Genomic DNA, 16,550 nt, shown 5'->3' with positions numbered 1-16,550 from the left:
TTACAACTGTGCTGTGACACGCACGGCTGCAGAGCACTTTTAAAATGGTCAGTTGCACAAAAAATTAACTGTCCTCAAATGAGCTACTGGATGAAGGTGCTATGCTTTAGAGCTCCTTAGGGAACTTGTGTTCCCTATGGTTCATTTTTCATGTTTTGCAGGCTGGACTGATGCAGCCCAACCCTACCCCTCGGGCTGTCAACAGGGTGAGGAGGATAGAGGGAGCAGCACTGAGCTGCTGGCTGGGGTTTGCTGCCTGGCTGGAGGTGGTGGGGTGGAACAGAGCTTCCCTGTCTCACAGCCTGCCACCAAGCTACCCCAGCTGGACTATTGGGGGGAGCCTAACTGGGCCCATGAGGCAAGGGGACTCCATTCCAGCCCTCTCCCCTCTAGCTCAAACCAGGCAAAGCAGAGAGGGGGAAAGGAGAAGCATAAGCTACCAGCCTGAGCTGGAGTGGGGATGGGGTGGAGGGGGCATGGAATGGAGCTCCCATTCCTTGTGGGCCCAGCCTGGCTCCCCCAACACCCCAGGTGGGGTAGCTGGGGGAGGGGTGTTGTAAGGCGGGAAAGTTCCATTCCACTCTCCAGCCCTCCAGCTCCAGCCAGGCAGCAAACCCCAGCAGGCAACTCTGGTGGGGGACAGGCTGGGCTGGGAAGAAAGGCAGTTTAGCAGGCTTATTAGAAGCTTCTGGAGTGCTCCTGCCTGCTGGCCAGGGCAGACAGGCTCCAGCCCCCCTGGCCCAATATGTGAATGTTTGTTGGGTTGGGAGGAAGGAGTAGCTCTAACTCATGGTGTTTTGTATAAAGTGCCATGAGTTAGAGCATGGCCGAGATGCATGTCAGCACCCACAGTGTTTGCAAGTGCTTTGGGATTTTCTGAGCCTACAGTTGTAATAAATGCATGGAATTGTATCAGATTACTGCAATCAAACTCTGGTATCCTCAAAAGCCAGGCAGCTCTGCTGTAGGTTGTTTTAATTTGAAGAGCTGCATGGTATTTATTGCCATGCTCTACCAGATAATAGCAGTAATCCTTCTGCAGACTTACCTGTCAATAGCACTTAATACCAAGCTATTTGTATCCAATTGGGAGCTCCATTTGCCCTAGTCTGTACAAATTGGAAAATCATTTGCTAATTCTCCACATGTATAATTGCATGTAATTAAGTATGTAATACTTATCTCAACTGTTCAAAACAGAGTAATTGTGGAATGTGAGGTAAATAAAGACTTTGTAGGGAGTCTGGAAAGTATCTGCTTTTTGGGAAAATTGTTTAAAATTTCATGCCATGTGGTACATTCCAATAGTAAAAGTATTTATTCTCTAGACATATATTGAGGAGCCAAGGACAAGCCAGTCCAGATATACATGCATTTCTCACACCTCTATCAATCCTTTTTAAATTCTTCTTGACTTTTCTGCCCACCCATAGAGACTTTCACTATTTCCTGTGCATCAAATATTCTGTTACATTGAAAATGAGTTTTTGAAATACAATTGATAAAGTAAATCCTGAGTTATTGAGTAGGCCCCACTGATTGCCTTTTATATATGAGTTAACTTATCCTTCAAGTTAAACAGATGGAAGAATATAATAAGAAAGTAGTATATTGCTGCTGCCATTTTAACATTCTGAAAGTATAAGAATTTTCTTACCTTTTACACTCACTCCATATACATTGGCCTCTTGAACAAAGTCCAACATACCAATGACTTCAGAGACTTCTAGAGTGGCAACATTTTCTCCCTTCCATCTAAGGAAAAAGATTGTATCAAAAGCACATGACATATCTCATGCTGTATATTTATGTTTACATATAATAGGTACTTGCCATTATTATGTCACTGTTATTTATAAGTGAAAAGAAGAGCTAACTAAAGCATTTTGGATTTACCTTCCCTTCTGCAGATGCATCTTTATGACATAGGAAAGTGCTTCTGAACTAGACATTCAAGAGTTGTACACCTCTGGCGGCCTTGTCAGATTTGCCTATGACTGACCTTCCCTGGGCCTGTTTAATTTTGTTCCCTTTCTGGAACTTACCCAGCAATTTACTTTGGAAAGCTGGATCTTAATGTGGATTCACAAATTACAGAGCAAATACAAATACAATGTTAAGATGGTTCAAGGCTCAAGGGCAAGATTGTGCCTGAGAAGAAGATAAGGAGTGGCAGATGTAGGCCTTCTCAGGTAGAAGTGGGATAGGATTTTCAAAAAGCTACATCATAGAGATCAAAAGCTAGAGCCAACAAGGCTCTCATTATTAAACACTGAGGCTATTCAATTTATTAAGACCTAAACCTAAACCAGCCTCTAACCTGAGGTCAGGGACAGTTTCTCTCTTTCATATAAAACCAAGCCCACTGGTGGCTATTGCTCAAAAATTGTAATAAAAGCTTCCCTTAAAGCTTCTATCAAAAACAAAACCAATATTCGGCATTCACAAGAGTGAACAATAACTCAATGCTGTATGTGTATTTCCATCCAACTGCTATTACTATGAACTTCATACTGCACCTGAAAGTGTCTCCCACTCTGTCAGTGAAGTAGACAAAGCCATCCTGGTCTATCAGAAAGAGATCCCCAGTGTTAAAGTACACATCTCCTTTCACAAATACATCTTGTAGCAATTTCCTTTCTGAGGCTTCTTGATTTCCAGCATACCCAGCAAACGGTGCTGATTGAGACACTTGGCCAACCAAAAGACCTGCTTCACCTGAAAAAGTAAAAGTTGCCTTAAGAGCATAGAGCATAAAACATTATACTGAAGTACCTTAAAAATGTCAAGACCTCCATACTACAATGTTCATATAATTATTTACAGAATAAGAAAAATAACTGATGAAGAGAAGGAGCACAGCATTACTTTCTTCCCTCCTAAAAATCTGGAACAATAGGCACTTGTACACGTGACACTTTTACCATGTATACATGACAAAAATACCATTTTGTGTGACTTAATGGCATCATACTGTACACATGCAAGAGTTTTGGGCTTTTTAAATGATCTAGTTTAGTTTACAAAGTTGCAAATTTCAACAATGCAGCTGTCAACTATTCCCCCAGCCGCAGGAGAGGCAGGCAGGCTCTGCAGAAAAAAGTATCAGGCCCCACACTGCTTTTGCCTTCAGTGGGCCCATACAGCTGACAGGAAGGCTGGGACCACCTGAGAATGAGGTGGCTTGCTCCTGGAGCTGCACGGGAAAGTGGCAGGAGGGGGCTGGGTTTGCTGGCAGTGGGAGAAGGCAGCAGAGATTGTGCACAGGGAAGCCTGGGTGGGCTGCTAGCTGGCCGGACACTCCTGCAGCTCAGAGGCACCCAATTCAAAGCTTCCCCAAGCCCAGCTGTGCACTGTCTCCACTGCCTTCTCCGGCTGCCAGCACACCCAGCTGCCCTCTTATCACCTCCCTGTCCTGACCAGGGGCAAGCTGGGCATGCTGGTGCCCAGAGAAGGTGGTGGGGAGGGTGCATAGGGCACTGGATGCCCAGGCAATCTCGGGGAAGTGTTGCATTGGGCACCTGGGCAGCACCCGGTCAACTAGCAGCCTGCCCAGGCTTCCAGGACCCCATGCACCATCCCTGCCCCCTCCCACTGCCAGCAAACCCAGCTACCCTTCTGCTGCCTTCCCATACAGGCCCAGGGGCAAGCCAGCCCATTCCCAGGCAGCCCCAGCCATCCTGCAGGGGCCTGCTGAAGGCAGAAGTGGTAAGGGGCCTGATCCTCTTTTTTTTTTCTGGTGGAATCTGCTAACCTCTTTTGTAGCTCTGGGAGCTCCTGCGTGGGCTCGGGGAACAGTTGGATTGGGACGGGTGCTGCCTCTGAGCTGGACAGCACTCAGCCATCTAGCAGCCTGCCTGGGTGGCCCTGGGGGACACTGCAGACATTTAGGGAAGGACCAGGGTCCTCCAGAGCCGAGGGGCTGCTCAGCCAGCTGGTCGCTTATCCTGCAGCTGTGGGCATGCCCCAGCTCTGACAAAAAAAGAAAAAAAGGATTGGGCCCCTTGCCATAACATGATGGAAAAATTGAAATGGTGGGTTTCAATTCAAAACCCACTGTTCCAATGTAGAGGGCATAGAATAAAACCCTGAGGACTAAACCCCTGCCATGTACAAGCACCCAATGAGAAGAACTTAAGTCTGGACCTGATCATCCTCTGATCACCGAAGATATCATTGCAGTGTTTGTTTTCCTGAAATTTTTCACAGTTTGAACGAATCCCTTTGTGCTTGAATGTGTCATAGAACATGTCCACAGACCTAAAAACTCTCCTTGGGGTTCACATAGAATACAGAATATCACATCTCTACCATAAATCTGGGTCTCAGAAACTCCTGTCACTGGCATTCCAAAGAAGCCGTACTGCTGAGGCTTTTGTATTTACATCCCTCCCTTTTGTATTCACACCCCTGAAGGGTGACTCTGAACCTGGAACAAGGGATACAGGGATGGGAGGAGAGATGTAATATTGCGAATCTCTGTGTGGCCTTTGGCAATTCTTTCCTAGGTGTGACTCGCCTCTTGATTCTTGCATTTCCTTGAATAAATGGACCGTTACAAGCTAGCACTGTTCCCACTAACCTTTCTGTGGCAGGAAAGAGTAATACTGTGGTCCCATAACTTTTTCATACTGGCCCTGTTTGGGGGGAGAAGGCACATGCTATATCCTATAGAAGGATAGTGCACAGTAAATATTTTCTCAGTATATTGTACCCATATTGACCTATATCTCAATCTGTTTTTGAGGTTAAAAGATATTTACAACTTCAAGAGATATTGTTTATTTCCAACAACAGACACACAAAGACTTTTTCAAACACTCATTTTTCTTCATAGTTGCATATCAGACCCTGTTATTAAAAATCCCTCTTTATGGTTTTGAACTCTAGATACAAGGAAATAGAAAGGGAGGGACCAGATTACAGCTCAGGAAAACAGCTGGTAACACTGCAAACAGGATGCATGCTTTAAAAAACAGGACAAAAGAAGTAAATAGGGCAAAATGCAGTGGGTTTTACATGGTGTGATCCTTCATGCTAGATTTAGATTGCCGTTTCATGACCCCCTGATTTTACTTTAAGTATTGAGTTCCTGCTAAATAAAAAATGTAGGCTACAAGGGTGTCTTCTGAACATGCTATTGGTAAATATCAAGTGCTAGAGTCATATGGCTAGAGCCAGCCAACAAATAGTTCATGAGTTAAATCTGTTCTAATAGTTAACTATGATTGACAGATTAAACACCCTTGAGTTTTATAATGGTATTTTGTACTTTGGTACCTTTCATCTGAGGACCTCACATCACTTTACAAACATTAATTAATCCAGTCTTACAAAATAATATTATGCAACACTACTGTGTCAATTTTAACTATGGGAAAAGCTGAGGCAGAAACAGAAGACTGATTTTTCTCACAAGTCTGTACCAGATGAGCGTCCAAAAATTCAGAGTACCTAGAGTTCTGAGTGACTAGAATGGATCGGCATGCATGCCAGAGCATGGCACGCAAAACCATTTTGCTTGGCATATCACAGCTGGACTGGCCCCTTCTACCAGCCATGGAGCCTGGGCTGCTTGCAGAGGGCAGTGGGGAGGCTGCAAGGAGCTGCACTGGGGTCCAGCTCATCCCCGGCCCAGCTCATCACCAGTAGCTGGTGCACACATGCCTCAGGGTGGATGGCAGGGAAAGGACCAGGCCTGCTTTGCCACAACAAGGATCAGGTCCCCCGCAGCTCCCCCGCCATCCACGCCGGCATGCCAATAACATACAAATTGAGGTTTGGGGATTTTTTGCCACTCTGCCCAAAAACATTACCAACCCCTGAACTAGAATATACTAGTATTAGTTGTTGTCATAGCGGTATCATAGCTCTTAGGAGCCCAAGCTATAGACTAGGGCCCCATTGTTTTGGGTACTCTGCATATGAAGCAAAAAGACAGTCCCCACGCCAAAAAGCTTACAGTCTTAAGTTATGATTCCCCTTATAACACAGTTCCCCTCTACCCCTTACAACACATGATCTCTGCTACCTGAGAAGTAAATTGAAAATCCCAACACAGTTCATAACATCATGGGAAGTATCCGAGCTGTTGCAAAGTGTGAAACACTATAAATCAGCTGTTAGCCAAATAGTATCAGATGGCATCTAGGCCTGGTTTTTTTGTTTGTTTAGTTTTTGTTTTTATTATGCATTACAGCTATGAATATATTTGGAGATATAAGCAATTTGTATTTTCCTTTACCTTTGAGTGTTTTTACACACCACCCATGTTTGTCCTTCACAGGTTCCTCTTTCCAGACATCATATTTAAGCAGTTCAAAAGAATTGAGGAACTAAATTTAAAAAAAAAAGCACATAGACACTTAAAAGAAAACCTTCTCCACATGAGGGATGCTAGTAAAAGGCATGAACCAAACTCCCTTTAAGTAAATGCAAACTCTCCTATTGACTTCAATAGACTTTGGAGCATTCCCAAAATGTACTTCCATTACAATGTTGAGGGAAAACTTCACTGCTCCCGTATGATGAAGAAACCATTCATTTGTTGGCAAACATTAAAATTAAAAGCAAAAGATATTCATCTCCTTTCTTGATGAGGAAAGGAAAAAAGAAATCCAGAGCTTGAGACTATCCTCAGATTTGCAGTATTTAAGATGATATTAAGAGGAGGACTAGGGATGCATGGTCAGATACTCTTAATTCTGCTTCAGAAAGAAAACACACTGCTATCCATTTCAGTAATATGTTATCCATTACTAGAACTCCGGAGGTTCTTAGAACAATTCTAAATTATATTTCCAGGCATCTCAAAAGTTACTCAATTCTGTTGGAAATAGATGTTTAGGGCACAGTTGCTTGATTTAGGCTTTCTTACTTTCATTATTCGTCTTTCAAAGTTAAGATTGCAGAGAGATCAAAGGCATTGCCTATTTATTATTATGGTCACGGGAAGGCATTTTTGGTATCCCAGAGTAAAGCCAGAGTCATTCTGGATATCATTATTCTGTTTTATGTCAATTGATTTACTTCTTTATTATCACTGTTTTTGAATTTTTTGATTGCATCTTAGTTTTTGTGGTCCACATAGACCCAATGCCATTAAGAATAATGACTGAAATTGTCAAAGCATTATTATTAGTGGAAGACATCCTAGATCTCCTAGGTTAGATCTCCTGAAGTTTATTGAAAATCTCAACAGTATTCTGGTATAGGAAATTTATATTTAAGACACTGTGGATTTCCTTTTTTTCCCTTTCTTTTGAAGAGTTTCTGAAAGCCTTTTGGGTTTTTTATTTATCTTATTTCCGAGAAAGAGAGCATGAGATGCAGGGGATTTACTCTAAACCAAACAATAAGTCATTATGTAAGAGTTATTTTTAGGATCTAAGTCTCCTTATTTCAACCAGAATTTGTTCTGCCTCTCCTTGAATGCTATGTTGATAATAACTAAAAATCTATATGCTTCACTTGACAAACACCTTCCTATGCATAGACATTTTTATTCGGGCCATCACTTAATCATGATTCACACGTGTGATTAATGCTTTAATTGTTGCTTGCTTTCATTTTTTTAATGTGTTAATTGCACACATGGTTTTGGAGTCTGCACGTGGGCTCCACTCCACTGCTGTCACCACCGCTTCCGGGATGCCCCACGGTGGCAACACAGAGGACTGCAGGGCAGCCCAGGCATGGAGTCCAGGTGGCTGCAACAGGTGTAGAGGGGCACGCACAGACACAGACATTAATCTGCAGCCTGCACATGGCCAGGAACGCATCCCAGTGGCATGTGGAGCAGTGCCCAGCAGGCAAGTCTGTGAAGGTAAAGGGGCATGGGTGGGGCAGATCAAAGCCCCCACAGTGAGGGAGGGAGTGGGGCTGGGGTCAATGGGGTCCCGAGTTGGTGTAGGTCATGGGATTGAGCTGCTGGTGGCTCATCTGGGGGGGTGGGGGGGGCTCCCACTGCTGCACAGACTCCAGAGGAGGCATAGGGTCACATGCTCCCCAGGTTTGTGTGTGGGGCAGAGGCAGGCTGCCACTGTGGATTGGGGCTCTGCGCCCTAGTATGTTTGCCCCAGGAGCCATGTGCAGCCTGTGCCTCATCCCCTGCCCACCCAGTGTCGGGATATACAGCATGGTGTCACATGGCACAGAGCCCACCTCTGCCCCACACACAGGTCTGGAGGATATGTGCCCCCCATGCCACCCCTGGACTGTATGCAGTGGCAGGAGCCCTCCCTGTACCCCTGGAACCTGTGTTTCCATCCCATGACCTGCCCTGGCCTGGGGGCCCCATTCACCCCAGTCCCACTTCCTCCGTCACCATAGGGGCCTCAATCTTTCCCCCATGCTCCTTCCCTCCCCCATTCCCCTACCCTCCCGCACACACTTACCTGCTGGGTGGGGTGTGTGTGTCTGTGGTGTCTGCGTGTATCTGTCTGTCTGCCCCTCACTCTCAAGACACAGCCCCCCCAGCCCTGCTTCTGCCCCTCACTCCTGACCCACAGTACCCCACATCCTGCCAGGGTATGTGGAAAACCCACTCCCTGGGCTCTAGACCCCACACCTTCACAATTTCCCCCCATACACACACACCCCGCACCCACCCTGCAACCATATAAAGTACCATAAGTTTGCATAACTTTGAGTTTTTCTGCACATAATTTTGAGATTTTGGCTGTGCAATTAAAATTGCGATTAATTGCAACTATTTTTTTTAATCACACAACTAAACATGATCAATTTTTTTAATCGTTTGGCAACCCTAATTTTTATACAGTGGGATAGTATATTTTTGGCCAATTTTTCTCCATTACACCATTGCGTTCCTTCTGATTTTAGTAGAATTGTACTGCTGTGAATGGGAATTTATCTTAGAATGTGTTTTAGTGAGGAGGAAGGGGGAAGGTCATTTATTTTTGTTTAAATCAATCAAACATTGCCATATAGTAAATGTGCCCAGACATGCGTTGACTCCCTCATCTCCTTCCTATTTGTGCATTTCAGGTTCAGAGGGAATCTTTCTTTACCTTCGAGAAGATGCTAACACGGCCCACAGCACCTATTTTATTGACATAATTGAAAAAACCAATGTTTCCTTCTGTGGCGCCATAGAATTCAAATATTCTAATAGGGCCAAATCTCATCAGAAATTCTTCCCAGACTGCAGGTCTTAGGCCATTTCCTAAAGCAATGCGCACTCGGTGGTCTCTTTCACCTTCATTCTGTGGACAGAAGAAACATTCTTAAATAGTTGACTGGTCCAAACAAGTGAGAGCTGGTCAAATATTTTCTAATGGAACAGTTTCTCATTGGAAGATACTGATTTGCCAAAACTGAAATATTTCAAAGGAATGTATTGATTTTACAGAAATCTGTGATAGAACATTATAAAAACATTTTTTTTACAGCAGCAGAGAAGGGCGGCCTGGCCGTCAAGCCCAAGTGGAAATCACTGTGTGTGACTCACATGACTGGAAGGGGTGGGGCTTTGGGGCATATAAAACTAGTGACTGAAGCAAGGGAGGCAGTCTGGCCGTGCATGCTTCAGGTAGAGGTGCTCCTGGGAGAGAAGGGTGGCAGAAGACAGAATGGCAGAAATCCAAGCCACCCAAGACAGCCAGGATACAAGAGCTCAAAGGAAAGCATGGCTTGCAGGGTGACATTGATCCAGAGTAGGGGAGACTTTTAGCTTGTGAAGCAGCTTGATTGGGTTTATATTATGCTTAAGCTTGATAACCATAGGACTAGATTGTGGCTATGGGGGAGGGGTGGAGAGGTTCCTGGTGGGGCATTCAGTAACAGCCTGGCCTGAGGACAGGGGTTCAGAGGGCTAAGGGGTGGTCTGGAGCATGAGAATACAGTACAGGGTCAGGGACCTTGAACATGCAAGTGAGAGACAGGGCTGGGGCCTAGAAGGCAAGGTCTCAGGCAGTGTACCTGGGCTGAGGGTCACAGCCAGAATAAAAAGGCCAAGGCTGGGAAGGTTCAGGGTTTGAGGGTCAAAAGCTGCATTGGGGCCAGGGGCTCCTTCTGAATGAATATTGAGTAACTTCTGTGAGGCATGGCCATGGCTATGGGGCCACAAATATAGCCCAAAAAGCAGGTGGTACCCTGAGGCACTGATAGGGTTAGAAGTGGCATAATTTTGTGCCCGAGGGGCAAGATGACCCAGCTGGTTATGGGAAGTACCAGCTGGCTAAAGTGAACTGGGGCTCAGTCTGGGACCCTGAAGCAGCCTCCCTAAACACCACAAAAGTACCATCAAAGCATGGCAGGAAAGATGGAAAGGGAAGGTACCCAGAGGAGCCCTCATGGGGCAGGAATTACTTATTTGAAATATGTGGGAATACTATTGTCATACTATGGACATACTTGTTGTTAAACATGCACTTACCCCAACACTAGGTAGGTCAATCCAGGAAAGTCCTAAATGAGAAGCATCTCATTATGGACCTTGATTCTGACCACATAAGGTCACTCTGATTATCTATGCCATGGGCAGCATGGGTAGAACATATTAAATCTTTTCTTTTTTTTTTCAATTCAGTGGCCAAAACAAAAACATGAAAAAATATTCATTTTAGACCAAGCAAAATATTTTTTCCATCCAGACCAAAGCATCTTGTTTTATTTTCATTTTACCAATTTAATTAAATTTACACATATAACTTTTAAATAAAGCATAGTTTCAGAATAAATGTTGAAATATTTTGCTTTGAAAAAACTGAAACAAAATATTTTGACTTTCTTAAATTAAAATATATATATCAGTCAAATCTATTGTGAATTCACCCCTAATTTGCAACTTCTAAAGTTGTATGTTTCTGTACTGTATTTTTTACGTTAAAAAAATTGCCCAGAGCTATTGGTGGGATTCCCTGTAGTGGGGATGCAGATATTACTCTTCATATAGAACAAATGTTAGGAATGTATGTTTCCCTGCTGTGCTCAGCCACATCTCTTCCCTTCTTCACTTGTGGTTGTTAGCCCCGTAGAGGTATAGGTGTTCAAACAATTATGAACCACTTGGTGGTCAGACTATCATGAGTTACTGCATATGCAGAATTAGTGCTGTCCCTTCTCTTTCACATGCTCCACAATGGTGACACTCTACTAAAACATTTGTACAAAAAAAGCCAGTTCAGTAACAACAGAAACTGATTGACAGAGTAGATTTTTGAGGTTTTATAGATTGTAAGGCAAGAAGGGGCCACTGTGATCATTTTGTCTGTTCCCCTGGGTTGGAATGCTGTTGTAATAGCTATGGTGATCCAGAAAATGTACAAGAGGCAGGGGTTTTCTTGTGATTTCTGTTATTGGACCAATTGTGCAGTTGGGAGAGATGTTGGACAAGCTTTTCGGCATACAGCACCCTTTTTGAGGTGAATCTGAGAACTTGTCCAGTATCTCTCCCAACTATACATTTTGTCCAACAAGAGACATCACAAAAAAACTTCGCTTCTTGTGTATAAGACAAGTCTTAGGGCTTCCCTGAATTAATTGGTGTTTGAACTCCTGCCTACCTTGATTTAAAAATGATGGCTTACTCAATAACATTGCCTAAGTCTTTTTTTTGTCTCATTCCTTTATAACTTGTTGCTTCAAAAGTATAGTACTTATCATATAGGCATGAATGTCATATAAGCTTTAAGGAGGTTTGTGCTGCTTCCAGTTGCGGCCCTGACTGTATAGTTTACTACCCTTCCCTGGTTTCTATATGGAAACCAAAGGCCAGCAATGTTTTGTAGTGGGGGTCACTTTAACAGAACTTAGCTGCAAGTACAGGCTGTTTCCAACCCAGCCTGTGCAGCCACCACTGCAGCTGCAACCACAGCCTCCAACCATGTAGTGCCACCACCTCTGCATAGCATGTGAGTTTGTCTGAAGCTTGCACTGCTAATATGATCATTACCTTCAAGCATGTTACTGGACTCATACACTCTTTCCTGGCACTTCAATTTTTTGCTTGCTAAGCCACAGTCTTTCTGCTTTTCCTTCCAAATCACCAACTTCTAGACTCCCTTCAGAATTTTCTCTAGTACACCTTTTTTATTGTTGGGCCAGATTAAAACACTTTCGCCTTATTCTTTCCTCTATAAGACCCTTCTGCTCCACTAGTCTAGCCTAGCTGATTATTCTCTTATTTTCCTTTATCCTTGGACTGTTGGACTTTGGGGAGTCATCTGTTTTGGTTTGAATTTGGGCCAGCAGCTATTTTGGCTTGGTCACTGCTCCCATTTCACCTTGACTCTTCTCCTACTTTTTGAACCATGTACTAGTCAGCTGATGTGCTGACCTTAATTGCTCCTTTGTTCCTAATCCTCTGAACTCTGCAGTCAGACTCAATTTGAGCCTGATAGTCATGTATTGCTTTATTTTTCATCACATCTTCTTCAGCACAATTGCCTGAAGCATAGTAAAAGACTTATAGTTTCATAGTTTCTAGGGTTGGAAGGGACCTGAGCAGATCATCGAGTCCTACCCTGCCATGGCAGAAAAGTGTACTGGGGTCAAATGACCCCAGCAAGGTATACATCTAGCCTCCTCTTAAAGACCACTTCTCTTGGAAGCTGGTTCCAGATCCTAGCCGCCCTGACCGTGAAGTAGTGCCTCCTGATATCTAGCCTAAAAATTTAGCATAGCATAGCCAGAATCTTGCCTTTATAAAGTTTGGTTTATGGGGTTTTTTGGGGTTTTGGATTTTTCAAAAAATATATAGAAAGGAAAAGGGGCCATTTTGCCATTGATGATACTTGTTGGTCTTTCCTCCTCCCCAAATCTTTTTTTAAAAATCATAAAAACCAATTCAGCAATTTCAAAACCACAAGGAGATTAATTATTGTCATTTCACTACTGAATAGAAGAAAATCCACTTAATAAATAATGAGCCTGGAACATCTGAATTGCACGAGGTTAATCATTTCATCTTGCATTCTTGGGGTTTTTAGTCAAATCCTGTTGATACTTCTCACAGTCCTTTTTGCCTTCCAGCTGTCTATTGTTTACATTATGATTCAGAGTAAAAGTTTAACAGCCTGGTGTCCTTTAAAAGGGCTAAAGTTAGTGTCTGACATGATTCTCCAGTCACTCTCACCAGTTTCACAGCAGCATAACCCCACTGAGTTCAGGTGGTATGGTACAAAAAAACTGAAAGCAGAGCCAAGCCGATGTGTGCATACGGTAAAAAATGAACACGGGGCAAGAAAATGAGAAAATAAATAAGTGATCTATACTACATATAGAAAAGAATAACATTATTTTAAAAATGCAGTTATAAACCAAAACTTACTTTGGGCTGGTGACAAAGGTAACGACAAATTTCCCCTATGTATAGGAACATTGTTACATTGTATTTTCTACAGTCACTCCAAAACTGGCTGGCAGAAAATTTCTTCTTCAGAACACAAGTTGCTCCTAGTTGAGGAAACAGTCGGAGAATTGAATAAATTGAAAATTACCATTAGGACCTGTTTCATCATCTGCCAGTGTTGAATACTACCAATTAAACGTTTCTTCAATAATCTAACTGATGCTCAATATCACTAATTCTAAATAAATTAGGAAGGGTCTTTTTGTTACATGGGCCTAGCACAATGAGGGCTAGGGATTCCTCTTTTGGAGGTTGTTGCATGGCTGCAATATGGGTAGAAATAATTATTGTTACCTTGCCTAATAATAAATAGTACTGAATGGACCCAATTTCATTGTTCTATCAGCTTTACACAGTGTAACTTCATTAATTTCAATTGATTTATGACAGATTAAAGTTGTGTAAACTAACAAAAGAATCAAGCCTTTGGTGATATTTTTGGCATTTTAGAAAATCCCAACCTAAATATTTTCCTTTCTGTTTCCAAAAGAAAATCTTATGAGACCTTACACAGGTATTCTTCATGCTTTTTTTCCTTATAAAGCTATGCTCCTTTCTGTAGAAAAAAGCACATTCCAAATTCTGCCCTAACTTAAATTCTGTTCTATTAAGTTGCCTTTAAGTCAAAGCAAAACTAGCAATTACCATTTAGCAACCCCCGGCCCCCTTATGAAGAGGCCATGTTTTAGCAGTCTTGCTTTCTAATTTACGGAAACCAGTAGCCCCAGGAGTCATCATGGAAATTACAGGGGATACATAGCCATATCTGTCTTTCCTTTAGGTGCAGTTTGACTGGAGTGTTGACCTGATTTTCAGAATAGCTTCTGAGTGACCCCGTAATGCATACATACATTCATGATGGCACTGATAGTCAAGCAGCCTCATATGTTTTATATGCCCTGTATACCTGCTTCAGCCTTTTACTGTAGGGTACAACATGACTACTAAGCTTATGTCCGCAGTTTTATTACTGCTACCCATTCTCTATGCCTTAAAACATTGGGCCATTCAGTATGTGGAGCCTCCCCCAAGCTTTAAAAATTATAGGTACACGTAGCCTCATATACAGCCTCATATATTGGCTGCATACTACAGGTGGTGATAGCAATGACAAAGTAATAAAAACTACATTTTAGAAGTCTTAATCAATTTAATATTTCCTGAAAGGGGTGATATTATATAACTATGTTAATGGCAGCTATGCAAAACAGTATATTAGGAGATGTTTATTGTTTAAAACTGGAGGAAGCGTAAAATGTTTATTGCTTAAAGCCGGAGGAAGACAGCATTGTTAAAAGACTGGCTGATGTCCAGTTTAATATCCAAACAAAAAAAGCAGGAAAAAATGCACTAAAGATAAAAGGATAATCTGGTTTCTATATGCACACTATTAAATTTACAATTAAATATATTTAAAGGTTTAAAAAGAAACCAAAGAATAGTGTCCATTACCATAGTATCAGATTCCTGGAATTCATGGATCTGGATCTGTGGCCATTTTGGCTGGCAAACACAGAAGTAGTGCTTGCAACTGCAATAACTGGACATGCTAATTGTGTGCAGAATTAACAACTACGTGTGCACTTTACCATGTAGCAAGTACATTACACTTTTGAAAATGCATTATTAAAAAGAAAGTATAAAAGATATTCAGCAGACTTCAAAATGATGTAGTAGTTTCAGCTTTGCATGACTTATTCATGCTTTGTTTCTTCCATTTCTGATTTTTGTTTTCTTATCTAGGTCCTTCTGTGCATATTATTATGATGTCTGTAGAACTGCATAAGTATAATCTGGGACTTAATCCTGTCCATAGTATATTTCATACTAATTAAATTGAATGAGTACTTATCTATCTGAAGAACTTCTTGATTTGAACTTTGACTTACTTCAAAGACTGACATAGTTATAAATGCAAGGTAACTGTAGTTCAGACTATCCTCTCTTTCCCCTCCAATCATTCCTTAATGATTTACAAAAAAAAAACCCAGTCTGAGTTCATCACTGACTGTATTAATGTAATTCCTTGAAAGAGAAATGTTACCTAATTCAACGCATCCACCAATACCAATGATCGAAGCACTTATGTGGTACAAGGGAAGAGTGATATACATAATGTCTTGAGAAGCTGCACCACACCGAGCAAATAATAGACAGGCAGTTAGTGCTTTAAGATGACTGATGACAGCAGCTTTTGGAAAACCTGACATAGGGAAGACAGGAAAAATATAAGTTACTTGTTTTTTCTGATGATTTCAGTACATGGACTGTGAAATTATTCATAGTATCTGTGGTGAAAACAATCTGTCTTCTATGACAGCCTCAGCTTTATTTTCTTTTTTTTCAGCAGTTGGACTTGTTAACATCACTTCTTGGTCTCTCAGCTCTGTCTCTGATCTTCAAGGTTCTTCCATTCTCTCTTCCCATCTTTGTAGGGCGCCTTCCTCACCACAGAGAAGGAAATTTTAAGGGGCTTTTAAGGATTTGTGCATCACCTGCACCACATGGGCTAAGTACAGACAGTCAAAAAGCCCAAAGCTGAATCAATTCAATCATTGCAGATTAGTTTAATCTGTGTAGATTGAACCAATAAGCAAGTGAACAAACATTCACTCTTGATTCCAGAAATGCAGCCACATGCCTGCAGTGACCCAGGCCAAAAGCCAGGGGGCACTAGAGCATACCTCCCTGCTCTGCTAGAGCAGACAGCTTGGGCCAAGGCTAGCCTGCCCACCCTGCAAGGGTGGCGTTGCAGGAGAAGTACAAATCATCCTGCATTGTTGGAGGACTGTGAGTTAACTTGAATCTGGAAGGGATCTGGGGCAGAAGTTCAATAAACCAATTTAACCTAAATCAGTTAAGTCTGATACTACATGCAGGTTTATCTTAAACTGGTTTCTGCCATTTTGAAAGCGGTTTATGTGCACTGAACTTCTGTTGTGTTACAGATCTGAACCGGTTTCTGATCACTTACACTGGTTTATGTGTGATTTCTGTCCCTAGTCATGCAGTCCATGTGCATCCACACTGGTTTATGTGTGATTTCTGTCCCTAGTCATGCAGTCCATGTGCATCCACATAGACTAATGTGGAGTATCCTCAGCAACATTGCTTAGCCTGACTTGGGAAGAATGGATTCCTTTTCCCCTTTCCTTTGCAGAGTTCCCCAACATCC

General features: G+C 42.4%; 1 protein-coding gene across 3 annotated transcripts in view; it reads right to left on the bottom strand.

Moving 5' to 3' along the window:
* Positions 1-16,550, bottom strand: part of LOC149868397 (long-chain fatty acid transport protein 6-like) — a 34,422-nt gene that overhangs the window by 7,814 nt on the left and 10,058 nt on the right. For 2 of the 3 annotated variants that reach the window (XM_090038498.1, XM_090038497.1), the window contains exons 4-9: positions 15,420-15,578; positions 13,295-13,419; positions 9,033-9,227; positions 6,245-6,335; positions 2,520-2,718; positions 1,658-1,755 (exon numbers count right to left, since the gene is read on the bottom strand). In XM_090038498.1, the coding sequence (XP_089894624.1) occupies positions 1,658-1,755; positions 2,520-2,718; positions 6,245-6,335; positions 9,033-9,227; positions 13,295-13,419; positions 15,420-15,578 (867 nt within the window). The remainder of the gene's footprint in view (positions 1-1,657; positions 1,756-2,519; positions 2,719-6,244; positions 6,336-9,032; positions 9,228-13,294; positions 13,420-15,419; positions 15,579-16,550) is intronic. The other variant, XM_090038499.1, reaches the window with a different exon arrangement.

This window comes from Crocodylus siamensis, chromosome 3 (assembly GCF_052110815.1).
Source record: "Crocodylus siamensis isolate JL-2025a chromosome 3, ASM5211081v1, whole genome shotgun sequence".
Lineage (NCBI taxonomy): Eukaryota > Metazoa > Chordata > Crocodylia > Crocodylidae > Crocodylus > Crocodylus siamensis.
Note: the sequence above shows the minus strand (reverse complement) of the source record. Positions and strands in the feature narration are given on the sequence as shown.